General features: G+C 41.1%; 2 protein-coding genes across 9 annotated transcripts in view; both read right to left on the bottom strand.

Annotated features, from left to right (window-relative positions):
* Nucleotides 1-8,055, bottom strand: part of LOC131140338 (inositol-3-phosphate synthase 1-A-like) — a 14,471-nt gene extending 6,416 nt beyond the window's left edge. Inside the window, exons 1-3 of one of the 4 annotated variants that reach the window (XM_058090631.1) lie at nucleotides 7,950-8,055; nucleotides 1,998-2,121; nucleotides 1,188-1,311 (exon numbers count right to left, since the gene is read on the bottom strand). The gene's annotated coding sequence lies outside the window, so the exon portion shown is untranslated. Of the gene's footprint in view, nucleotides 1-1,187; nucleotides 1,312-1,686; nucleotides 1,812-1,997; nucleotides 2,122-7,949 lie in introns of those variants that run through there. The other 3 variants (XM_058090629.1, XM_058090632.1, XM_058090630.1) reach the window with 3 other exon arrangements.
* plpp2a (phospholipid phosphatase 2a) lies at nucleotides 5,494-26,148 on the bottom strand. Of its 5 annotated transcripts, XM_058090634.1 has the most exons (10): nucleotides 25,623-26,145; nucleotides 25,444-25,544; nucleotides 11,945-12,096; nucleotides 11,612-11,874; nucleotides 11,395-11,452; nucleotides 10,346-10,522; nucleotides 8,726-8,869; nucleotides 8,164-8,284; nucleotides 7,950-8,055; nucleotides 5,494-7,117 (listed from the first exon to the last, which is right to left on the bottom strand). In XM_058090634.1, exons 2-8 carry the CDS (start codon nucleotides 25,520-25,522, stop codon nucleotides 8,222-8,224), a joined length of 936 nt encoding a protein of 311 aa, XP_057946617.1. In that variant the 5' UTR covers nucleotides 25,523-25,544; nucleotides 25,623-26,145; the 3' UTR covers nucleotides 5,494-7,117; nucleotides 7,950-8,055; nucleotides 8,164-8,221. The 5 variants fall into 5 exon arrangements, with proteins under 5 accessions (XP_057946617.1, XP_057946616.1, XP_057946620.1 ...); XM_058090633.1 differs by having other exon boundaries at nucleotides 5,494-8,055; XM_058090637.1 differs by lacking the exon at nucleotides 10,346-10,522 and having other exon boundaries at nucleotides 5,494-8,055; nucleotides 25,623-26,148.

Raw genomic sequence — 26,148 nt, 5'->3', positions numbered from 1 at the left:
AGCACCCCCGCGACCCTCGTGAGGAAAAGCGGTAGAAAATGAATGAATGAATGAATGAATGAATTTATTAGAAGGACAAAGTACATTTACAAGAATTGCAGTGCTAAATTTACGAGAAAAAAAGTTGGAAATTTCTGATAAAGGTTGTACATTTATGAAATTAAAGTTGTACATTTCAGAGAAAAGCCATACATTTCAGAATTAACGCTGTAAATTTACCAGAAAAAGGCGAATTAAAGTCACGAATTTAGGAGAAAAAAGCTCTACATTTACTACTCATAGTCATACTACTTTTGTCTTAAATGTTACAAAACTGTAGTATTATTGCCAGACGAATGAGCGATCCACATGGTATCAGCTTGGGAAACCGGCTGAGCGTAATTTCTCGAGGGAATTAAATGAAGTGTCCGATGGACAGAGAAACCTGTATAACCACGCTAACCGTTTGCAGTCAGCCAACCGATCAAGCCTGATTTGAGGCTTGCATCCAGTCGCCTCCTTTATCAAATTGTGCGGCACGCCCACCCCTGAGGGCTACCGACATTCAGGGAATGTCAAACAAAATGAGAGCCAAGACCATAGAGGAGCTATATCGTCCTTTCTTGGACTAAAAAGGTCCCTTTGCGTCCAAACCACCGTAGGTTGGACAAAATCCAGTCCAGTCAATGGAAGCCATTGTGAATACCAAATGCTCATTTTACTGCTTGTCATGCAATGCAGCATATACAGTGCACACCACTAGGCTGGAGGACATTATGCAATCCCAGCAAATATGCCAAAACTTCTTCAAGCAACCACTTTACATTGTGCAGTGGATCAAGTGACTGGTGGAGGTCCTGCCCACTGCCTCAGACCTTCTCAAGTGGAATTTTACTGATGGGCTCGGACCTAAAAAGGGACAAAATTCACCCCAAAAAATCTCACTACATGTGAAGATGTGGCTTGTAGGCTATTTCCAGCGCAATGGCCTGCAAAATTAAATACATATTCCCTCGCCCAAGAGGCTGAAATCATTCATTTGTCACCACATGATAGAAATTGCCTCCTTTGTGTGTTTCCACCGTAGACACAGTTAGACATGATTGAAATTCTAGTTTGAGAGGAACTGCACCAGAAAATAGAAATTAATGACAAAATGGCAACAAACGTCATTGACATGAAAGGTTAGTTAAAGGTTAGTAACAAACCATGCAGCTATTGCAAGCCGGCGTCGTCCCTCACCTGCGCCGGGTCGTGCTGCGTGTGGGTCGGTGCTGGCAGTGTGAGCTGAGGAAAGTTCCACAACTTGCTCTTGAATGTCAGCAGACTTGCCTGGACACCAAAAAGGGAGCCAATGAGCTTTCTCCGCCCTCCCCTCCCCTCCCCTCCCCTCCCTTCTTTCCCCCCAGTGTATGTGAAGGAGCAGCGAGGATGCAGGCTGCCAGGGACCGGAGCTCGGCTGCGTGGCAGCGCTGCGCCGAAGACCTCTCCGGCTGGCTTGGAAATGGGACGTGGGCGGGTCGATACAAATGGTAGTATGACTTCTTGCATCCATACCAGAGTCATGTGTTCGTCCCCCCCCACTTAAATCTACATTTACACAATGAAAACCCAGCAGTTAGCCTTTAGCCACTAAATAACGTTAGCTTATTTGATCATATACATCCCATAATGTGGTGTACATAAAGTGGTGCTATAGCTCCATACCTTTATCTTTGGCCCCTTTCTCCTCTTCTTTCTAAATTGTGCACATGGTGGCTTTGACTTTGTCTTTTCCATGTTTTGTAGACATTAATTAACAGCACTATTATCATTATTTTCTATCATCAGCCAACTAGCAGCGAAGGCTAAACCAACTCACATCAAGTCACAATTCCCTCCTTTTTGTATTTCACACTTCCGACGTGAAATAGCATGTTTGAGGCACTTGGTGTGACGGATAAATGATATGATAAAGCATTAACTATTACATGTACTTTATTTTTGAGCAATTACTGCGGTAAGTTTGTTTTTTTTACCTTATAATTAACCTGAGACTGAGGTCCAGCGGCGCCCGCCCATGGTTTGATGCACATCACGTGGTGGACGTTTGGGGGTGCGAGTATCACCCCTGTAGAGGGCGCCCATCCGCCATCTGCTGGCCTGAAGAGAATGACATGATAGTGGAGAATGACACCCTGGGTCCATAGGTACAACCACGACGGCTTCTGGTTTGTATCACCCTTACTTTGCACTTCATCTGCTCTTGTGTGCTCGATGTTCGATACCAGTGTGCTCTTGTATTTTGCTGCTGTAAACCTGATATGGGACGAATATTGCTGGTGCCGGTGTTGCCAGTTTGGCGACCTTATTGCTAAATCTGGTGAATCAAAAGCGACTCGCAACGAATATAGACACTTTTTCTGCCTAGTATTTTGTGACTGACAGGATTTGTTTGTTTTTTGAACGCAAACGGTAAATTTGCATTGAATGTCCATGGCAAACTCCTTGTCACAGCTCAACGTCATATCTGGCAGTGATACCAGCAGAACAGCACCTCTCAGTTAAAGCAAAGTAAACAAACACTTCTCAAGGTAGGCCGTCAACTTTGTTTATTTTTCATCATGCCAAAATGACATGTTGCTGCCGGATGTTTACAGTATGCAAATGCTACTGATTCAAGGTGTGGCTGTCGAACGCTTGACTATACAAAGACACAGGCAGCGTGCAAATATTGCAATAACAAAAACAGGTACTCGCTGTAGTGCAGGATCAGGCAACAGAAGATGACAGAGAAATAGGTTGTGTGAAAACAACGAGTCAATGAACCAGCACAGGGCTTATAAATTCCACTATTTGCAGTGCAGCTGTGCAACTTCCCCCCAAACAGGAAGTGCAGATTTTGTAAAACAAGAGCACAGGACCTGTGGAACATGCTAAGTTTGTTTTCTTTTCCAAATGACGACGTTTTAAGACTATAGTGGATGAAGCAAGTACAGAGAACAAGAGACAAACGGGTGCCCACCTCGAGTGCTGTTCTTCGCCGTGATCATTTCACTGATGAAGGAACACCTTTACAAGAAGCATTTGGCTTGAAAGCACAGTATAAACACATTTGGAAAAGGAATTCTAGTCCTGATGCGGTCCACAGGGGAAAAAGACAAGGAGGACATCCAAGTTGCCACAGAACAGTATTCCTTAATAGTGACAAGGCTGCAAAACATTATACATGTTATATAAACATCTTTTCACAGCAATACACATGTTGACGGTGGAAGGATGACGGCGGCAAAATCTATAATAAAAAAGGCTATAAAAACCCCTTGATGCTGTTGGAGATGAAATTCTCCGCAACCTCATGAAGGCCACATGGATCACTATTTCACCTTGTGTGTTCATTCATCTCCGCGAATGAGAAAGAGCAAGACTCACACTCCAATTGAAGGTTTACAAAATGTATTGAAAACAAGTCAGACAGAATAGAATAAAAAATGTCAGAATTCCGGCCCAAATGTCTCTTCTAATGTCCTCCTGCAATCTCCGATGAGAAGAAGAGAGTCAGCCGCCAGCGTTGAAGCTCACAGCTTTTTACAGGGGTGTTCTCCAGATGACTGATTCTCCAGTATGCTCTCGTGCTAAGATACCCTTTCCCTGTCAGTGTGTGTGTGGCAATAACAGCTGAGAGTCTGAGCGTTTGTTTTTGATGTTATGGTCTCTCAATCTTTTTCTGGACAAAATAAAACATGCACGCACAGCACAGCCTATCTTTGTCCTTGTCACTCCATTCTGTTGCCCATTATCAGACTGCTGATTATGTGACTGTTATTTATCTTTGTTTCTATAACTTATTTCAATAAATGCTCATCGATTCAGCTAATCATTTTATAAAACAGTATTTCTATAATCTACTTTTAATAACTCACTCGGCTAACAAATGATTTTAAACTGTATTTAGCCTACAACGCTCATGAAGAAGTTGATTTCTAACAATATTTGAAGGAGCAGTCTACACGCACCATTCTGTGTTTTGAAGGCAACCAATGTCCATCTCAAGCTTACGTCCACATTCTGCAAGTTTTCTATTTCATCTCCAAATGTTTCTCCTTTATTTTCTCCTCGGAAACCATTGACATACGTGTTGCTCAAATCTTTGCTATAATCACTGTACACATCCTCTGTCTCGTGCACCGCTATGTTTGTGTAGCTGAGATGTGTCACCCCAATTCATTCATTCATTCATTTTCTACCGCTGTTTCCTAACAAGGGTCGTGGGGGGTGCTGGAGCCTATCCCAGCTGTCTTCAGGCGAGAGGCGGTCAGCCCAATTTAAAATGGCTAAAAATGTTACTATGCTAATCTTAGCATGCCGGCAATGCTAACATTTTAATGTTAGAATGCAGAGCCTGTATGATAATCGTGTTAATATATGCGTCTACCCATGAAAGCAAAAAAATGCTAGTATGGTAATGTTAGCATGACAGCTAGCATGATGTGCAATGTACCGGGAAGGCTAAATGCCCTGAACAAGTGGTGTGACCGTTTTTTGTCCAGTTCCATGCACAAATACCAAAAAGGGTCCTCTCATCTATCCATCCATTTTCTATTCCTGGTGCTTATTCCCACCAAGGTTGCGGGCATGCTGGAGCCCATCCCAGACGTCCTTGGGCAAAAGGCGGCGTACACCCCGGACTGATACCCAGCCAATCACATGTCCTCTCTCGCGGTGTTAAAGCATACTGTAAAAAATTGCTGGACTCTGACAGTGATCCGGATCACACCCAAAATGTCATCAGTTCGTCGATATCCCATTTCAGACCATTCCTGGAAATTCCATCCAGAACTTTTCAAGTTATTTTGAACAAAGACAAACAAACAAACGCTGGCAAAAACATGCGCTTTGCACTGCACTTGGCGGAAAATGTACGAACATGCTCATAAAAAATTGAAATGTGACATTACACTGTAAACAATTACTGTTAATTTACGGCCAATTTCCAACAGTAATATACTGTATTAACGGAATACGTTTTTTGTTTTTTTTTACTGTAGTTTGCAATGCATTGTGGGTTATTCAACGTGAAGCGACAGCGCACAGGCTGTCAACAGTATGGTACTGTTATAAATGACAGTAAACTACAGTATTTTCACAAATTTGGTGCGTGCCAAACTCGCGAGGGAAAGTTCTCCTTCCTGCGCAGCGTCGACATGTTTGCTACCCACGAACACCAAGTCTTGCTTCGTCTGCATCCTTCCAATTGTGCATCTACAAATAACACGGTAAGTGAAAACTAACTTATCTTTATTTTTTACAGCAGAATGAAGCAACCTGACTGAACTCAAACTGGCTAGCTAGCGAGTGCCTGATTTTCAAGCCACTCATCAGCGAGGCTAAGACTTGAATCATGTTAGCAACATTTTTACGGTTGATTTTTTTTCTTCCATTAAATTTTCTTCCAGTTAATTTGACATACTTGTCACTCAGCAAAGCAGGGGAGAGAGAGCACGTCCAAAATATTTTTACACCGAGCCGGCAGAATTATGGTCATGGTAATGGTTTTATTTCATTTGAACATGCATCAGATTACAATTGAGTGCATCCCATAATCAGTTCACAGTTCCACATGTCCAAAAGGAGTAGGAAGAAGCAAAGCTTATTAAATCCTACCCCTCCATCTGGTACTTTTACAATCAGTAACTGTTACATTTGTTTGGGAGCAGAGCTTTCAACCACTCTGCTCCCCAACTCTAAAACTCATAGCCACCAGACCTCCGTAACTCTACCACCTTTCCCATCTTCAAATCCAAACTCAAACCTCATCTGTTCAAACTTGCCTATTCTCTTTAACTGCTTCACATGCCCCCCCCCCCCTTATTTATTGTATGTTCTCTTTTATCTTTTATATTGGTGTTTTTTATCTTCTGTACAGCGACTTTGGGTGTCCTGAAAGGCTCTTTGAAATAAAATGTATCATTATTATTATTTGTAAAGTTCTCCATAAACAAAGACGGATATGTGTCAGAAAAAAAGACTGGTAATAAATAAATACGACAGTGGACAATTAAGATAAGATTGTGTGTTATTTCTGTTGTGTAAATACTCCAAGTTCATTAGCCGTTGAATATAAGCATTATTGTTGTATGTTGATTGTACAACACAATCTGATGGAAATCAGTTGAACGAGCACGTTCATTTTGCACCATTGGATCTTAAGAAGGTTCTAAGTAAAGCATTAAGGAAGCATGCAGGGAATGAAGTGAAGTAAGCTGATCAAAACCAGAAAAGTGTCAAATGAATTGTCATAGGTGGCTTCAAGTGGCCAGTAGGGGGCCCCCAAACACTGGCATCGTAAGTCAGTCATCAGACCCTGCCTATTGGGTCCCCCCAGATGTCCAGAACCTTTAATGCAAAACGCATTCCCTGTCTGTAACTGAAGTCCATCTTGTTAGTATTCACCCCCAAATAAGTGCAATAGAAAATTAAGGAATGAATTAATTCAGCGCAGCTGGGGTCTCGAGGGGATTCGGTTTGGTGGCTGCAGGATTGGATCTATGCTTTTTTGCAGATGGTGTGGTCCTGCTGGTTTCATTAGCCTGTTCAACTCTCACTGGATCGGTTCACAGCCTTGTGTGAAGCAGCTGGGATGAGAATCGGCACCTCCAAGGCCGAGTCCACGTTCCAGCTAGGTAGAGGGTGGAGTATCATCTTCGGGTCGAGGATGAGATCCTGCCCCAAGTGGAGGAGTTTAAGTATCTCTGGGTTTTGTTCACGAGTGAGGGAAGGATGGAACATGAGAATGACAGGTTGATTGCAGGGGCATCTGCAGTGATGCGGAGTCTGCGTCAGACTGTTGTGGTGAAGAGGGAGCTGACAACTCTATGTTCCTACCCTCCCCTATGGTCATGAGATGTGAGTTTTCTCCATAGGGTGGCTGGTCCCTGTCTTAGAATAAGGTGAAACTCAGGAGTAGAAGCGCTAGTCCTCTGCATTGGAGAGGAGCCAGAGAAGGTGAGGGAAGGGAAGACCAAGATACATTTGACAAACTATGTCGCTCAGCTGGCCTGGAAACGTCCAGGCATCCACTGGGGGGGAGGTGGACAAAGTAGCCAAGGAGAAGTGGATCTGGGCTTCCCTGCTGAGGCTGCTGCCCCCGTGAACGAACCTCGGATAAGCGGACGAAGACGGATGGAAGTAACTATAGGGGTATTATTTCATGTCTCGAGGGCTCTAATCTTACAAACCATATTTAGAAGGTTGCTGAAATATTCCATTCATGAATAAGGAATCCTTCTTGGCGGATATTCACTTCATGTGAAGCAGTTCATGAATGTCATTTCCTTGTATGTTTTCATTCATTCATTCATTCATTTTCTACCGCTTTTTCCTATGTCATTTCCTCGTATGTTTCGTGTATGTCATTTTCTTAATAGTGTGCCGGAAATTCCGCCGAAAAGCTGTCATGCAAACATGTAACCACAAAAAAAAAACTACTACAAACTACCTCTCAAATCCACCCCTTAATATTAAAAAAATAATAATAGTTTTTTCAGGGCATGAAGTTGTAACGTCACAAACATGAGGCAGGAATATACTGTACCTTGAAGCTGTAGAAGACTGTATTCTTGTTGAATAATATTTTTAGCTATGATCTTTTCTCATCATATTCTCATATACTTCAACTTTTTCTGCTACTGTTACAACTTTGGTCATAGAATGGAATAAAATAAGAGTATATTCATTCATTCATTCATTCATTCATTTTCTACCGCTTATCCTCACAAAGGTCAGAGGGGTGCTGGAGCCTATCCCAGCTGCCTTTGGGAAAGAGGCGGGGTACACCCTGGACTGGTGGCCAGCCAATCACAGGGCACATATAGACAAACAACCATTCACACTCACATTCATACCTATGGACAATTTGGAGTCTCCAATTAACCAGCCCCAATAAGAGTATAGTCCTAATGAATTTAACGAGTTTGAGTCACTGTGGCTACCTTCAAAGCACTGCAACACCATAGAGTGATTTATATCCCAGCCTGATGCGCCGTTCAGGAATCACAACCACGAGCAGCATCAGGTCCAGACTTGAGGTACGCGTCACTGGGGAGGAAAAAAAAAAGTGTCATGGAAAAACAACTCCCTTTCTGCACAGATGAAGGAAATAAAGGACTCCAAAACGTGTGTTGAAAAGACAGGAAGGAAGCGTACTTTTATCCACTCTCCTCACAATGCAAAGGTTGCATCCACATGGCCCTGTGGGAAACATTTAGAAGGGACCAAAGAACCTCTTAAGCGTCTCTGTGTGGTTTTTATGACGCAGCGCTCGTTCCTGTAAAAGAAGCACAAACATGCAGAACAATGTCGCCGGCTTCCTCTGAAACATCACAGCGTCTTTCAAATAAAAACAGGCACAGTTTATTCAATAAGATACAGTAGTAATGGACACAATATAAAAATATGTCGGCTAAAGCAGTCCGTCATTATAAATGTAAAAAAACAAAAGGTGTCTGCTTTGGGAGAAGATGGCAGCCATATAATCAGCGGCGAAGCAGCAACATTCTTACGGCAACAAAATCTTTGATTTGAACAAGATTTTGCATCAGGTCACAGCATCAATCCTTGTCAAACAAAATGATTAAAAAAACACATTGCACACACGAGATATTGAAATGTGGTCTTGAAGGTGGTGTTGCTGGGGGTGTTAGAGTTCCAGCTAGTGGTTATGGACATCATCTTTTTTTTATGCGAGGGGTGCGAAGAGAGTTCATACAGGCGCTGAGTAGTTGTAGTGGTTGCTGCGTTGAGAGTCGGGCGGCTGCGGGCTGGGTTTCTGCTCAAGGTGTTCGCTCTCGGCTGGATCTGTCCGTGTGCAAGGCGGCGGGCGTTGCTTGAAGAAGTCAGACACGTATTTGACCTGGAAGATGAAAAAGAAGGGACGTGTCCTATGAGAATAGTTTTTTTCTTTTTGTCTATCGTAATTATTTTACTAGTTAAATAACTCGTATTTAAATATACGTACACTTATGTACAATTGATCCCTGCATATTTGTGATGCCGCAAATCCTTGCATTCAGCGTGCATTCAGCGTGCATTCAGCGTGCATTCAGCGTGCATTCAGCGTGCATTCAGCGTGCATTCAGCGTGCCAACCTGGCTGTGTATGTCGCTACAGCGACATTCACTTCTAATGTCATCTTTCTTTAGCCTTTAAACTTCAGCCTTTAAACTTGCCGCATTGTGAAAATGACTTAACTCATTCAATCCCAGCAATTTTCTATTGCAGGGATTTTTGATGATTATGACTCATTTTTCAAGACCTACAGAATATTATGTCCGAGGGCTTTATAGACCAAAACAAAGTTTAGACTCATCTTTCATCAGAAAAAAAAAATGTCTACCTTTTTCCGCTCAGTAGTAGAACAAATTTGAATGAAAAGTTGAATTTAAAATTCTTCTTCAATGATTGATCGCCTGTGAGCTACAAGCCAAGATGACTTTTCACGTCCTGGAGATGTAGACCATGCTCTTAGAAAATGCACTTCTGCCATCTTGTGGACTTTTTTTTTTTTTTGCTTAAAACTGCACTAACATTGCGTCTACTATATCGGTTAATACAAGTATAAAGCCATTTAAAGCCGCCATTGATGAGACAAAAGCCACCACAGGAAGTACGCTGTACTGTAAAAAAAATAAGGAACTGCTAATGTGTGAATCTATGTTATGGTATGTGATTGGCTAGAGACCAGTCCAGGGTGTACCCCCCCCCTCTGGCCCGAAGACAGCTGGGATAGAAAATGAATGAATGAATGTCTTACTTTCTCTGATTATATCTACCATAGTGGGTAATACAAAAAGTGGGTAAAAGTGACTATAGGGGTGTTATTTCATGCCAACGGGGCTCCAATAAACTTAAAAACCAGGTCAAGTCTGGAACAAAGTAACTGCGATAAAAAAGGGACAACTGTGTGTGTGTGTGTGTGTACAGTCATGGAAAACATTAGACCACTTTGTTTCTTCAGTTTCCTGTTCATTTTAATAACTGGTACAACTACAGGTACAGTTGTTTGGACAAACATAATGATGTCAACAAAAATAGTTTTTAAGTGTTACATTCCTTGGAAGTACAATGTTATTCATGTACAAGTGATTCTTAAATTTATAACTTTTTCTTAAAAGTTATGACTTATTTATGTTATCATTATATGTGTCCAAACAAATGTAGCCTTGGTTGTATCAGGCATTAAAACGAACAAATAAAGTGAAGATATGTATGGTATGTGTATGTATATATTTGAATAATATCAGAAGTTCACGCCAAAGCAACAGGAGGTGCTCTGAATCCCAAAAGTAAGAAAAACCGAGAAGGGAGAATGTAGGAAAATCCTACTCACAGTGAGCACAGCTATGAGCGCCCCCTGCAGGAGCCCCACCAGCACGTCGCTCCAGTGGTGCTTGTAGTCGGAGACGCGTGTGTAGCCCACGTAGAGGGAAAAGGCCACCAGGAAGAACTGGATGGTGGGTCTAACCAGCCGTGTCCACTTGCCTTGCATGCGGGCCTGGACGTACAGCTACACATACACACACACACACACACACACACACACACACACACACACACACACACACACACACACACACACACAGCTATGACACACTAGCGTCTAGAGCAGGGGTGCTCACACTTTTTCAGCATGCGAGCTACTTTTAAAATGACCGAGTCAAAATGATCTACCCACTACAAAAATGCAAAACATCTATTTATTTTCAAATGTATTGAGGATTATTTGTACGTACAATGTATGTTGATGTACCTTACATAACCAAATGAGCCTATATCGCAAAACACACATAATTAACTTAACATTTTTTGTAATTACCTCCACATTACTCCACATTTCCCTTCTTTGGTACTGCGATGGTAGAATGGCATATGAGGCAAACGCACTTGGAAAAAGACATTGTGAAAAAAAAGTCCACCTCCCATTCCGTATGGAAGTGATATGTTTTTGCCTTTTTACTTGGTCCAGCTCCTTCACTCATTTTAGTGACCATAAACTTTAGCGAGGGCTTAAAATCTGACGCAATTCGCCGACTAGCTTAGCACTTTGCATCGTTGTTTACGCATGAGCGGTGACCTAAAGGTCAAAATTCAGTTGTCATCTGAATGGCTGCCCTGTATGTCAATCAAGTGACGGCATTGATGCTGGGATGATATTTTTTTAATGTCACGCCGCGATCGACCAGCGATCGACCAGTACCACCTCCGCGATCGACCGGTAGATCGCGATCGACTTAATGAGCACCCCTGGTCTAGAGGTACGTACGTAGTACATGTGTCAAACATAATTCAGCATATGGACCGTCAGTGTGTGTGGTATACCACAATAATGTTATGGATGTTGTTTATTTGGAGTGTCTTATGTTTGTGGTAAAAACTCACCGCCAGAAAGAGCATGCAGTACATCCCGAAGGACGAGTGGCCTGAGTAGAAGGACAACCTGAGGAGCAGGAAAGGGCAACATTAATCTATGTTATTTTTAGACAGAATTTTTCATTACATTGTATTCTGAAATGTAAATTTCCTACATTATATTAGTTTATGATTATTATCATGTTATCATTAGATGTGGAGGAGGCGGAGCTCTCAGTCAACCCACCTGGACTCAGTGACGTTGCGCAGGCTGCCAGTGCAGTTGATCTGCAGCACGTATCCGCTGCAGCTGACGGGGGCGCACACGGCTAAGAAGTTAGGCCGCGGTCGCCCGATGGTGAACTTGGCCAGGTCGGTAAGTGACTGGCTGATGGCGGCCCCGAACAGGAAGGTGCCCACCACTTTGTAGAGTGCTGACAGGTACTGGTTGAACTGGGAGTTGGAGTGCAGACGCTTGGTGTGTACCAGGTAGGCCTCTCCGGTGGTGATCTTTGCAGGGAGAAGTGGTTAGCCCTGCTAAGCTAACGGAGAAGGCAATGATGAAGAAGAGGATACTCACAATTACTATGGAGCTGGTGATGGTTACGGCGGCCATGGCTCCATGTGAGATTGTGTCCCTCCTGTAGGGGTAGTTGATGCTCTCGTCATCGCAGTAGATTCCTCTCTGGTACGGGCTGAACCTCAGCGTCAAGATGGCCGAGGGCAGAGCCGCTGAGGGAAGAAGACCACAACGCATTTCGAGATGGTTGGATATGTATTTCTTTTTTGCTTTATATGTTGCTTTTCAATGTTTTTATGTTCGAAATAAACTATTAAACTAAACTAGATTTAGACAAGAACTCTGCTAGTTTTAGGCACGTACTACAAAAACACGAATCAAAGATTACAGGATCTCTGCTACTTTTAAAGGACTCACTGCAAAACGCTCGTCAAAGATCCTATAATATAGAAACCATTTGCAAAAACAAGTCAAAGATCCACAATATGACAAAAACTTTTGCTGTTTTTAGGGACCTACTACAAAAACACTAGTTAAAAAATCCTCAATATGATAAGAACACTGTTGTTTATAAGGATCTATACTGCAAAAAAGCAAGCCAAAGATTCTCAATAAGACAAAAACGCCTTGCTGTTTAAGGACCTATTGCAAAAATGTTGCTGTTTTTAGGGACATACTGCAAAAAGACAAGTCAAAGATCCTCTATATGACATGACAAGAACTGTTGTTTTATCAGGACCTACAGCAAACACCCTAGTGACAGCTCCTCAATGTGACAAGAACACTACGGTCATTATGGGCCTCCTATACTATAAAAAGGCGAGTCTTAGAGCTCTGCTTGACATCAATATCAATATAATGCAGAAAAGTGAATCCAATTGAATGGCATGTTTTGTGTTTTTCCATGACAAAGGTTGATGCAGGTCGCCACACGGAGCTTGTATGCGGCGTGTTAAAAGATCTGTGGGTCCATCCTGAGGGCGGCTGAACGACACAATGAAATGCTGATCAGGAAACAGCTAAAAACACACAATGAAAACGCCACTCAATGCCGCTTGAATGAAACGTGTCATCGGCAGAGCTCAGTGGTCAAAGCGTCACCTCTACAGGTCACGTGAGAAAGTGTCCGTTGCCATAGCAGAGAACGATGTGGTGCTAACCTTTGACCTCGTCGGCGAGGGGGATTAAAGGAGGCGGTGCTTGATTATTTGCAAAAATGTGTGCAGTCCTGCATGCAAACAAGATAACTGGGCAAACAGGTAGCAAAGTGGCAAATAATGGTGGCCAACACTTCAATAAAGCTGTCTCTTAAATCTGGCCAGAACAATAGTCCACAATTCAAATGACTTTTCCTGTTTTTCATGAAGTGGCCACGGGGCTGCCAAAGCTAATAAGTGGGAAGAATGGATGGTTTGCTTAGGCAGGAGTTGAACATTTATGAAGTATGAGAGTGGCAGATTGCTTCTTTCCTCCAGAGTGTGTGACCGGCCCATTGGCAAAAAGAAAGGGCTCGTGAAACACAGCCCAAAGAAGGGGGGATGAGTAGTGGGGGGGGGTCACAATTCCGACATGATGTCGCAGGGAATAAATCAGACGTGAAGGCCGCAGATGTGTGCATTCCGAATACAAATCTTGTGAACAGGGAAGTATTCAAGTTGAACATTTGCAAAAGTATACCACTGTTTACGTATGTTTTTGTAAAGCAGAAGTAAAATACAATGTGTTGATTTAACTGCATAGCTCTAATAACACGGACTGTTTTATGCTGCTCAGTACTGGGCTACATTACCGCAATTACTACCAATTACAGTAGTCCCTCACTACATCGCAGTTTGATTGATACCTGATCTCTGTTTTGTGGTTGGATATGACCTATTGGCAAAATGTAAGCAAATTATACATATTCTAGGCCTAAAGGGAGTCTGTGTTATCTTAGGGAAACGTCTCATTTTCTCTGATTATATCGACTATCCTGGATAAAAGGAGTGTGAAGGGGGCGGGAAGTACATCTAGAAAGCCACCGATGGATTGTAGTCCTGTGGGAAGGACTGACGACCTTGTCCTTAGAGTTTATTTTTACTCTTGTATGCAAGTTGAAAAGAATGTTACTGATAAAGTTCAGATAAAGTTTCCATGATGGCCACAGTTTAACCCTGGGACGGATATATTCTATTTTCCACCATTTCCTATGAGAAAATTGGCTTTGGAATTCGACCAATTGTGAACAAGTTGAACAAGTATTCATATTCTTGTTATGGTGTGCTTGACACAAACTTAACATATTTTTTTATGTTAAGTTGCCCTCTGCTGGACAACCGTTGCCTTCTTTTATGTGGCAAAAAAAAAACCAACACCCCAACACATATCAAGTAGTCATTTCCCTGATTTCAGATGATTTTAGATTAGGAAATCCCCCACCCAGAAGCTTGTGTCCATTATTCCAGCAATTTGAGCGTGTACTGCTTTGAAGGGCGGCCTGGCTACCGTTTACTCTGCAGGGTGCAAACATAACATTGTGATAAGCTTGCGTGACAGAGGTCTGATGGCTGGACAGAGTTGGCCGGCGTTGTGCAATGACCCTCAAAAACAGCAGAGGCACGGTGACAACACTGACCGCACAATGAGGGAGGAAGTCCAGAGGTCTGAAAAGCCTGGTGTGTTTTGATTGGATGGATTGGTCTGGTTGAGAAAATATGCATATTAAATATATCAATTGGTCTTTACTGGAAAACAGATACACAAATGAGCGTTACACTCACTCACAATTTTTACTATTAACTGACGTTCTTTCGGAAAGAGCTGTCTTAAGCAAACAAGTGCATGACCTGCTTATTTTACTTCTTAACTACTTAACTATCCTAGCTTATCAAACTTGCCGTTGTTTAACCCATATTATCTTTGCTTTGGGTTAAATTTAGCTCATTTTTGTTAAAAACTTAGCTCACCTTCACTTATCTTAATGCTACAGCCCTCTACTCCCAAAGTAGCATACATAGCTTAGTGTGCCTTGGACCACACAAACATTAGCATAGTTTGCCTCAGGTGTGCCCAAAGTGCTACGGCACATTATAAAAACAGAATTTAACAAAAACAAAAAAAGAAGAAAACATTTAAAAAATCTGTAGTACTTTTACAAGGATAACGTCAAAATAAGATTTTAATAGCATAAAGTACAAATATTTAAGAAAAAAATAAGTCATCATTTTATGAGAAACAAAACGGTTGTCATTTTTGAAAAGTTGTTGAAAAACTACTACGACTAGAATAAATTAAAAAAAAAAAAACATGATGAGAATAAAGTCATAATTACAAAAAGAAAATTTACAAGAGGAAACTTTAGATATTTGGAAAATTAAAAAGGAGAAATAAAAACAGCTCCAATATGACGAGAATCATGGCAAAATAAGAGACGAATGCCGTAATTGAACGAGGGGAAAAAAGTAATTCCATTGTAGCAGCAAGTTCTTGAAATATATAACTTCTTAGCATATCTTTACAAAATATCAAAGTGGCCTTTACGGATTCTCGACGAGATAGATCTTCAAGCCTTTTTATTTAAAAAAAAATGTGGGCCCTCCTGTTTTACATGAAGTTGTGTTTGATTCCTTCAAGGAACATCTGACACCTGAAGACTTTGCACTGCCAGTTTCTCTTGTAACAACACAAAAGGGCAGACAAGAAAGATAAAAACCCAGGGAAAGTATTGTTTCATGCTTTCCCAATCCCCCCAGATTCCACTTTGGAAAAATAAACAAGCTGGAATTTGGGATCAGACACACATGTCAACTTCCTGCTGACCTTTGAACCAACAGGAAGTGGAAAGTGTTCCTGTTATTCAGGCCTCAAACATTTGACCGCTCAAGATGAAAAGCAGGTAAAGCCAAGACGGCCCCGCATTGGAGGAGATGGGTATTTGTTTGCGGTCTGGAAGTCCAGCCTCAACACACAACTGAGACTTTTGTGCAGTTTGTTGCCATGTGGGTAAATGCGACACTGGGGTGTTACAGCAAGAGCTGTAAAAGCAACATCTCCCTCATCTCCCTTGTTTTGCTTTTTTCTTGTAGACAAAATGTCTTCACCTGCAATTATCAAGATGGATGTGTCTGCTAACCACTAAAAGCTCAAGATTGCACAAAACGTAAAGATGTTGGCCCAACTGTGCAGTGAAATGTCACTTTCTGCCATTATAGTCCACTTGCCTCGTCATGCAGATCAGTGACATTCTGTGTCCATTGCTTTGAGTGGGAAACTAATCCGGGGTCATTCATCTTCATTTTGGGAGGCAAAATAGTTGGTGGAAATTAAACAGCCTGGCTTCCTGCGATGCCTGCTAGTGGGGGATGTTTTTACTGGAACCATCTTCCATTTTGTGTTGGATTTAACCCTGTTATTGCTCCTTTGGTCACGTTCCCACACTTCCAATATTGGAAGAGAATAGCACACATACATTTTTTACGCTGCAGTTTTGGCTCAAGGCCTGGCAAGTTAGTTCTAAGTGGAGTAATCCCTTGTTTTATCGCAGTTAATTGGATCCAGACCTGACCGTTAAATGTGAAGTTGAGTAGTTTCCCTTCTTTATAAATCAAATATTTTCGTAGTTAAGAGCATAAAAAAAACGTTTGAGCTCGTAAATACAGTTTTGGGCATTAATAGAGCCCTCTAAATGTGAAGTAACACCTTCCCAATGTAATAGGCATAATTAGAGTAAATAACAAGGGTGTAATGATTCATCCACTACATAGATGAATCAATTTATTTTCCTGTGATCCACCTACATCATTTAAAAAGGTAATCGATCGATTCAATTGATTGTAGGAAATAAAGCATTGGATTTAAGCACAGCAGGCTTTGTTTGGATGTGTGTGTTTTTTAACACTTGACCTTAAAAAGGATAATAGTTTAATTTGGCGTAAACTGATTAGTCCTGCCTTTTGAGTGGCATGCACAGATAACGTCAGAGAAAAAGAGAAAAGAGAATAAGAGAAAATATATCTGTCCTGTGGGAGGGCATGACAGAAATTGAGAATAATTGAGAAGCACTGATTTCATTCAGACATTGTTAATTCAACCTGAAGTGTTGGTTGCACTTGATGCAAATAAAATGTGAACACATTTGCTTAAATTGTTGTTTATATCCATAATTAAATTATGGTAATGGTAATGTTTCATTTCATTTGAACATGCATCACATTACAATTGAGTGCATCCCATAATCAGTTCACAGTTCCACATGTCCAAAAGGAGTAGGAAGAAGCAAAGCTTATTAAATCCTACCCCTCCATCTGGTACTTTTACAATCACTAACTGTTACATTTGTTCACTTTGTGCCTTTCTGAAATAATCAATTATTATTTGTCACATACTGAAGTACTCGGTGATATGAGCATCCAATGCCATAATGTGTACCATAGTGCGTGTCAATATAGTGATATATATAGCACATCATGACTGGTTCAAGACTCTTCATCCTTGTATTTAGCAAACATCAACTGCTTGTATTGTTTCTTGAATTGGCTCATCGTTGTGCATTGTTTGATTTCCTTACTCAATCCATTCCATAGTTTGATTCCACATACTGAAATGCTATGGCTAGCATAACGTAGTCCTAGCATAGAAGTGTTTCAAATGTACTTCTTCCCTGAGATCATATTTCTCCTCTCTTGTAGAGAAGTATTGGATGACATTTTTAGATAATTGGTTATTTTTAGCCTTATGCATTATTTTAGCTGTTTGAAGATGAACTATATCAGCAAGTTGAAGTATTTGTAATTTTAGAAATAAGGAGTTAGTATGTTCTCTGTAGGCGGCATTATGAATTATCCTTACTGACCTTTTTTGCAGTTCATTTAGCGAGTGAAGATTGCTTTTATAGTTATTAGCCCATATTTCCACACTACAAGTAAGATATGGTATGGTATGATATTTATATTTCAATATTCCAATTCCAATACATGAATTGATTTAATAGTGCTTCAACCAAATGACATAGCATCCATTATACACTGTGCATGTTCCACTACTGGTTAGCATTGAGTTTAGCAACCATTAAAAACAAACAGAGACCTTTTTTTTTTTTTTAAATAATAGCCTAAATCAAGGTAACACAATAAAACCCGAGGCCAATGGCATCATAAGTCATTTAGTCACTCAATAATAAATGAACGAACACGGATATGAGAAAAACACATTTCCGCAATGGAATTCATGGCACGATCAAATAAGTACATTTTCCACACAACATAGCGGCTTAAAATACGATAGGTGGAAATTGTGAATTGTGTGGGCATCTTACCGTATTTCACACTGGGATTTCATTGTTGCTGTGAATCAGTAGGGTACTGCTATTGTGGGAAGCAAGTGTCGCGTCACAACAGATACACATCACGGTGTTCAACATAAGTCACATTTGCCGTCGTCTTTTCCGTTTTTGTTTTTTTACATTTGGTTTTCTTTCCCTTTAATTGCCTGCCCGCTTTCGCTAGCCTCTCCAATCTTCCTTGCGTGGGATTCTTCAAAGTAGAAAAAAATAATAATAATTGAATATTTTTTGCAATCGAAATGTGTTGAGTGAACACATGTCCACCCCTGAATGAGGGGTGGACAGGATGCGACGTCGGGTTCAGAGTTGAGTTTATGGCCGCAACAGGAGCTTATGTCAAGGAATATTGTGCCTGTTGTGAGATTCAAACTTGCAATAAAAGTCTGGTATGTCTTACCGAACATTACAATGCTTTATTTTTGTATTTTAGTTCATTTAGCCATTTTCAAATCTGAACATGCTTCATTTAGGCAAAATATACCGAACTTTCACTTAAATATGACACATTTTGACTAATAACAGGCCGTTTTCAACCACATAACAGCATGATTTATTCAGTAATACATTTTGGAAAACTTGTGATTGAACAAAGCCGCGGAATTCAAAAGGACTAAGTGGCAAGGGACAACAGTAATGCATAAATAATGTGCATGTTTTTAGGACATATTGTCAAACTACATGAGCATACTGTCCCTTGCAAGCCTGTCTGAACATGTAGTGAAAGGAGAAGCGAGTCAACATGGGGAGGGAAAAAAAAACTACAAAAAACCTTTTACCTTTTAGTGTCAAAAGGCAAAAAAGAGAGACCCCTGCAAATCTAAACACTTTTCAAAAAAGATTTTTTTTAATTGTTTTCGTGTCTGACATAAACTGAAAGACCCAGGCAAAAACCTGCACAACAACACACACACACACACAAACACGCTGGGAACTATTAACTGTGTTCTTGACCCCACGGTTTATGTCCACAAAATATCACATCCACTCCGATACACTTTCTCTTCAGCTTCTCACGTTAATTTTCACATCACACAGCAAAAGTCAATAACTCCCACTTTACTCTTGACACATATTTGGCACATACTGACTGTGTGTGAGTCACATTTAAAGTACAAAATGCCACATAAGTAACATTCCGCAGTGACATGTAGCATCGGTCAAACCCACAGGGATTTAACTGTTTTCAATTAGTTTCAATATTTGTATTTTCCTTGTTGTATAAAACCATCATGCTGCTGTACAGTACAGGACATGTACTGTACAGCAGCATGTCATTTTCCTTTGTCTGCATTACAGTACCATAGCAGAAAAGTTGAATAGAAACTGGCTAGTGTTTCACCTCCAACGTTTCTCGCTCTGGACAACAAACCGGTATTCTACCACATGTGCACCACTCAACATCTTTGGGATGGACGCAAATTCCAAAAATAAAGAAATATAGTGGAACCTCAGTTAGTGTCTGCCCTGGTTAGTGTGTTTACAAGTTAACGTTGAAAATTTTGCCTTGGTTTATAGACATTTTTCGTGTAGAGTACAATACGGTGAGTTTTGTTGTGTTATAACTGGTGATACACAGCGTGAGTCCAACTGTGTTGTTAATGTTTTTGGGGTTTTTTTTTTATCACGAAACACTTCAAACACAGAAGTAGCTTGCTACAGACATGAGCTACATAGCCTGTCATCAGCGGTTGACTCTCATAAATCTTCAAGTGGGCATATTATGCTGATTTTCGGCCGTTTTGCATCGAGTTGTGGACTCCAAAGGAGCAGCTACACACAATAACCCATAGAGAAAGCTATCTAGATCTTCCAGATTCTGCACCTCTTTCTGCAGTGTTTCCATGGATTTCCTGCTTCCCACCCAATATTTAATTGATTCCACCCACAGTCTGCCTCCAGGCACGTCCACTCCACTGTGCAGATTCTTCTGAGGATGCTCATACTGTTTTTTGTGGCGCTGCTTCTGTTTGGGATTGGAAATGGGTTAGTTGTGTTGAACATGCCAGCTTGACGTCTTTTCTGGACTTGGACCTCGCACCGGCTCCTTGCTAACTTTGCTAGCATGTTAGCACATGTTGTGATCATGTGCTGGAGCATAGCCTGGAATGCTGGCCAATATAATCTCTGATACTCTTTCTTTTTTTGCCGATATCAATATCGTATCGGGACACCCCAAATGCAAACGACAGGGCAGCATGAATCCTACAGTCAAATGTCAGTATTTGTTATGTAGCTCATAACATAAGATAAAAATCAGACAGCATAATAGGTCCCCTTTAATTCAAATCAATATTTGCTCACCCTTTTGACCTCGGAAATTGAGCTATGTATTCATTTGAATGCAGGCACCATGTAAATGTGGAACAAACAACATGTGACTCTCAGGCTGTTTCTTCAACAACATGTAAATTTGACGGGTTTCCAACTACAAACAATTCAACAGTTGAAATTTCTACTACACCAAGAACTACAAGTACACTTGTGTGTGTGCGCATGCAGAGGAGGTAACACATAATGACAGGATGGACATTTGACTGCAGAAGGGAAGAGGGCAAAATAAAAACACACGCATTGAGAGTTTAGCTCCAATGTGGACATTCAGCACATTCCAGCTGTATCTCTCAAACACACACACACACACACACACACACCTTTTAGCGGGTGAGGCTTTTGTGTGGACAGTCAAAACTACAAAACACACACACAATAATAACATTACATCATTAATTCCACACACAGCACACCAAACTACCTGCTAATTACGTCCCTTGAAGGTAGGGATGTCCCGATCCACTTTTTTTGGCTTCCGATCTGATCCCTTTTTTTTTTATCCAAGTGTTTGTTTTCCTTAAAAGGAGAGCTATTGTGCTTTTCCCACTTTTCTGACTTGTAAATGTAATCATAATGTTGTCTTTTCATGTTTAAAGATGCCAAAGTTTCAGATAATGAGGTTTGTGCATTTGGAAGTGAAGTTTTGGATGGCTCAAAACATTTGGTTTCAAAAAGCGTGGTAAAACTACCCCTTTGTGACGTCACAGAGGGGCGGGCTCTCAATTGTTTGGCTTTTGGAACAAACCTCAGAGTCAGGTCCGTAAAGCAGTAACTCCATCCAATAAAAAATGATGCGTACAAAATACTTTGAGTAGGACTACTCATCTGACATCAATTTGTGGCGTGATTTAGAATTTTTGACTTTTTTTTTTTTTTAAAACAAACTCTCTTCAACGCAATAGTAATTTATTGACGAGCCCTAGTATAAACAACCGGCGGTTGAGTGACACTTGTCGTACAAGCTCTCTGCACCATGACACAGCAGAACGGGCACAGTGAGGGGGAACTACCGTTGTGAGTGTGGCCCGGAGTTCCGGACGTTACACGGCAACCAACCAATTTTATGCAATCTTCTAAATACAATGAAGACTATCCTTACTCGAGACCGCTGTTATGCAAACATTTTAATGATGGTCGAATGTTGTGCCTTGTGTGCCTAGAGGGTGTTTAAAACAGGGTTGTCCAAAGTGCAGCCTGGGGCCATTTCAAAACAGAGCATTAAAAGCGAGAATAAAAGCCGACTAATACGATAATAGTCATAATATAAAAAAAATATTATAGAAATATGAAAAGCTGCACGGTGGACGTGTGGAGATAGATGGAAGGTAGGATGGATGTAGGATATTTGGGTTGGGTAAAAGTTTAAATTTATTGTATTTAAAAAAGTCAAGGAGCTGCACGGCAGACGAGTGGTTAGCATGCAGCCCTCAAAGCTAGGACACCCGAGTTCAATACCACCCTCGGCCATCTCTGTGTGGAGTTTGCATGCGTGGGTTTTCTCCGGGTACTCCGGTTTCCTTCCACATTCCAAAAACATGCAAGGTTAAATTGTCCATAGGCATGAATATATGGCGACCAGTCCAGGGTGTACCCCGCCTCTCGCCCGAAGACAGCTGGGAATGGCTCCAGCACCCCCCGCAATCCTCGTGAGGATTATTTATTCCTATTTGTTAGGTGAGCATTGTGCTGTTGGAAAAAAACAATCATGACCACATAAACGACTTTAGTCATGAGGGATGCTCCTTGTAACATCTCCACATAGCCAGCTGCCATTTGACGCTCCTGCACAACCTGAAGCACCATTTTCCCATTGAAGGATCCATTGATGGTGCCACATACACTGTGCCGTGTGGAAAACTACTCAGGTGGGATATCCTTGTCGTGCCAGTAATCAAGTAATTAAAGTCATTCAAGCCACATTGTTGCCAAGATTTCTTTGGTTTTTAAACGTTGTTGTCTTCATTTTTTTGTCACACTCCCATATCTTATATAATAGCGCTTGTTGGAGACACCCCTCAACAAAGAATTCATTAGCATTAAAAGGTAGACACACTAAGCGGCTTTACTAAAAGCACTTTTAAATTGTCAAAACACCACCATTACACTATTGTGGGACCTCTGAGATTTATTTTAAATGGTTGGAAAATAGTCTAATATGGAACATTTCACAGAGCAACCAGACAGGTACATGTCAAAGATAGGACCGGCTAACATGTTGACAGTGTGCAAATACATCTTGCAGTTAAAGAGGGGGTCGAAAAAGCTGAGAATGGTCATTATCATTCCTCGCTGTCTGTCACCAGGCGCATGAATGCACACACAAGGTTCCTCCATAAAGTAAAGAACCACCAAAACCTTCACACTTTCTATCAAAAAGATTCTTCTTCGCAATCTTTCACGTCACATTCCAAACTTTCAGAGTCATGTATGTCACATGATCTCCTCACCTGTAGCCTCTGTGAGAGATGAGGGGACACAAACACCTGGAAGATGTCAATTCTGACGGGCTCTAATGTCATCGCCGGAGACCCAGGCAAGCTACGACAAGCTGTTTTGTTCACCGTACAGTTACATAGACACAAACACCTGGTCGGGAGTTTGTGTAAGAGAGACTGAACTGTATCAGAGAGGGGAAAGACCACACTCAAAGGTGAGCGTACACAGAAAAAAATACACATAAAAATCAATGTGTGAGTCAGCATTTTCCAAAATTAGGGTTGATACTACAAATGGATATTGTAATCAATTAGCAGTGAATTATATCAGTGGTTTTCAAACACTGTGCTGCAGCACCCTGTGTGCCGTGGCAAATGATACAATTTCACCTAATATCCCCAAATAATGTGCCAGTGTTGAATGTCTGTGCTGTCGAGTAGTGATCTGCAGAGTAATCATGTAATCCACTTCCATGTCGGTAAGTGGCAGAGGGTAGCCAATGGCGGTGACAGCGGCATTGTGGCTAGCAAAACAATGATGGAGCCGTTTTGAAAAAGGAAAGACGCTCACTCTGAACTGGAAGCTGGAAAAAATTCAGACCGAAATGCAGGCCCAAAGTATGAGTGGTGGTCAAAAGAAAGACGGATAGTTCAAGGAAAATCTCCTGCAAACAGACTCAGTGAGTAGAATGTGAATGATTCTAAGCTACTTTTTCTTTGCGTTTATTTGATTCCTACATTGACACTTTTATGACAACAACAATATTGTCAATACAGGCTACAAAGTTTATTTGTAAAAAAAACCTCTTGATTTTGTCAATTTACAAAAACAAAAAACTATGACAATCATGTGGAGTTGATTCTCATTAATCATGCCTTCAAGTTATTGGGGCCAAAGTGTGCAGTACTTGGCCTCTGCCAACAGAGGCACTGTTGATTCGGTCTCATTTAGTTTGCATTCTCGTTTGTGTTCTTCAAATTAACAAACAACACGCTGCATTTCCTGACAAATTAAGTATAAGAATTAAATGATTAATCGTTTAATTGGATGGTTATTTTCCCGCAGTACTTGTCTGGAATGAGTGAGTCTCAACAAGTTGCGTTGATGTTGATTATTTTTAAAATAAAAATATAGCATATAGCATGTCATTTTTTTTGTAACTCAACCAGCTTGCTATCTAAAAGCTGTTATACAACTCCATTCTTACAAGCTAGGAGAGTCCAAAGTGCGGCCCGGGGGCCATTTAAGCCATTTTTTAAATTGAGCATCAGCATATTGTAAAAAGAAATTCACAACTACGAGACCCGGGTTCGATTTCATTTTCTCCCGTGCATGCATGGGTTTTCACCAGGAACTTCAGTTTCCTCCCACATTGCAAAAACATGCTAGGTTAATTTGTGAGTCCAAATTGTCCATAGGTATGAATGTGAGTGTGAATGGTTGTTTGTCTATATGTGCCCTGTGATTGGCTGGTCACCAGTCCAGGGTGTACCACACCTCTCACCCAAAGATAGCTGGGATAGGCTCCAGCATGCCCGCAACCCTCGTGAGGATAAGCGGTTTAGAAAATGTATGAATGAATTCATCTTTATGAGGGTATATTTTAAAATATGACACTTATTTGCCGTGTCACCTATATCTGTAAGCAAAGATGTGGATGTTTTATTCAGATAGCTTAGCAGAATTGCCTTGCATTTTAGCATCTTCAATGTACAAAGTCTGTCAAAGTGACCTATCCCATCCATTATGCATGTGGCTCTCCGTGGACACCCCCTTACACACAATACTAATAATTAAAGAACATTATTTGCTTAGTATTTCTACCATAAAATGCTACATATATTGATTTGTTGGTTGCTTATTTTTTCAAGTGTCAAGGATTGAAGAGCTTTTATTGGGTAAGTAAAATATTGCAAGACATTTTATCAAGCATCAAACAGGCATCAGCTGCTATTTGTTGTATTAATTAATGCTGCAAATCATGACACAATCCGTGGAAAAGGGAGCAAAAGTTTTTTTTTAAATTTCAGAAAATATACTCATATTTGTGCTAACAAATATTTAGTTGGTGCATCAATAGATATTTAGTAATGAGGCGGTTTCAAAAGCCAGATACTTTTTTTTTTTTTTTTTAGAATCTAGAGCACTAAGGTGTGAGTGCGTGTGTGTGTCAGCAACACAAGACCCTGCAGCATTCTTTGTGCCTGTGTTGGAAAACACTGTGGCCTGTTTGAACAAGATAGCAACCAAATATGGCTTTCAATGCTGTAACACACACAGAGTAAAACTACTACTATCTGCCATTGCATGTTTTCTGGTCTACCTGCATGGTACAACTTGTTGAAAGTGAGTAGCAGCTCAAAAGTCTGATAAATGTATAAACCATGTGCGTTGTGTTGAGCAATCCCATGCTTCACAGTGTTAGATTTTTTTCTGGCTTGTTTAAAACTACAAAGAAGTTATAGCTACTCACCAATGAAGGTGGAGAGAATGTCCACCACAACCAGGAGCATTTTCTTGCCTTGCTCTGTCATGTTTCCCCTCGCCGTCATGGAAGAAATGTCCTTGAACAGCCTTAAAACAAACACAAACCTCATGTTCACAAGGGAGCGGTGGCGCCCGGATATGGGTTTCCGTTGGTCTGTGGCGTACCTGTCGTCTTGTGGCCGCTGGAAAAATTTCCAAGGTGAGCAGCGCCGGTGTGGAGGAGGTGACCGTCACTTTTTACGCACAGGGCGGGAGAGCGCGTCTTTGCGCACTGCTGGCTCACCAGTCGCGGATTACAAGAGGAGGGTTTGGCCTCAGAACTCCAACCTCCCCCAAGGTAGACGCCGCCTCTCACTACGTTACCCGTACTCTTCATTCAGGTCGAAAATCAAAAATGCTGTCATACCTTAACCTAGCCCCCGCCATTTTATAACAAACAGGTAATTGTAGGTAGTTAAGTTAGCTAGCTATGTGACATTGCTAACGACTTTTGTTACTCGACAAACAAGTTCACAAAATGTAGCTTAAGTCAACTCCTTATATTGTCCTTTAAGTGTGTTTAATAATATTAATTATTAATATTTGACTACACTGTGGCTCGCTTGTGCGTAAAAGCGTTTCCGAAGAGGCGTCAATCTTGTTTTCTTGCAACCCTGTACTTGTTTGTTGCAGGTGTGTGACAGACGTCACC

Source organism: Doryrhamphus excisus, chromosome 13 (assembly GCF_030265055.1).
Source record: "Doryrhamphus excisus isolate RoL2022-K1 chromosome 13, RoL_Dexc_1.0, whole genome shotgun sequence".
Lineage (NCBI taxonomy): Eukaryota > Metazoa > Chordata > Actinopteri > Syngnathiformes > Syngnathidae > Doryrhamphus > Doryrhamphus excisus.
Note: the sequence above shows the minus strand (reverse complement) of the source record. Positions and strands in the feature narration are given on the sequence as shown.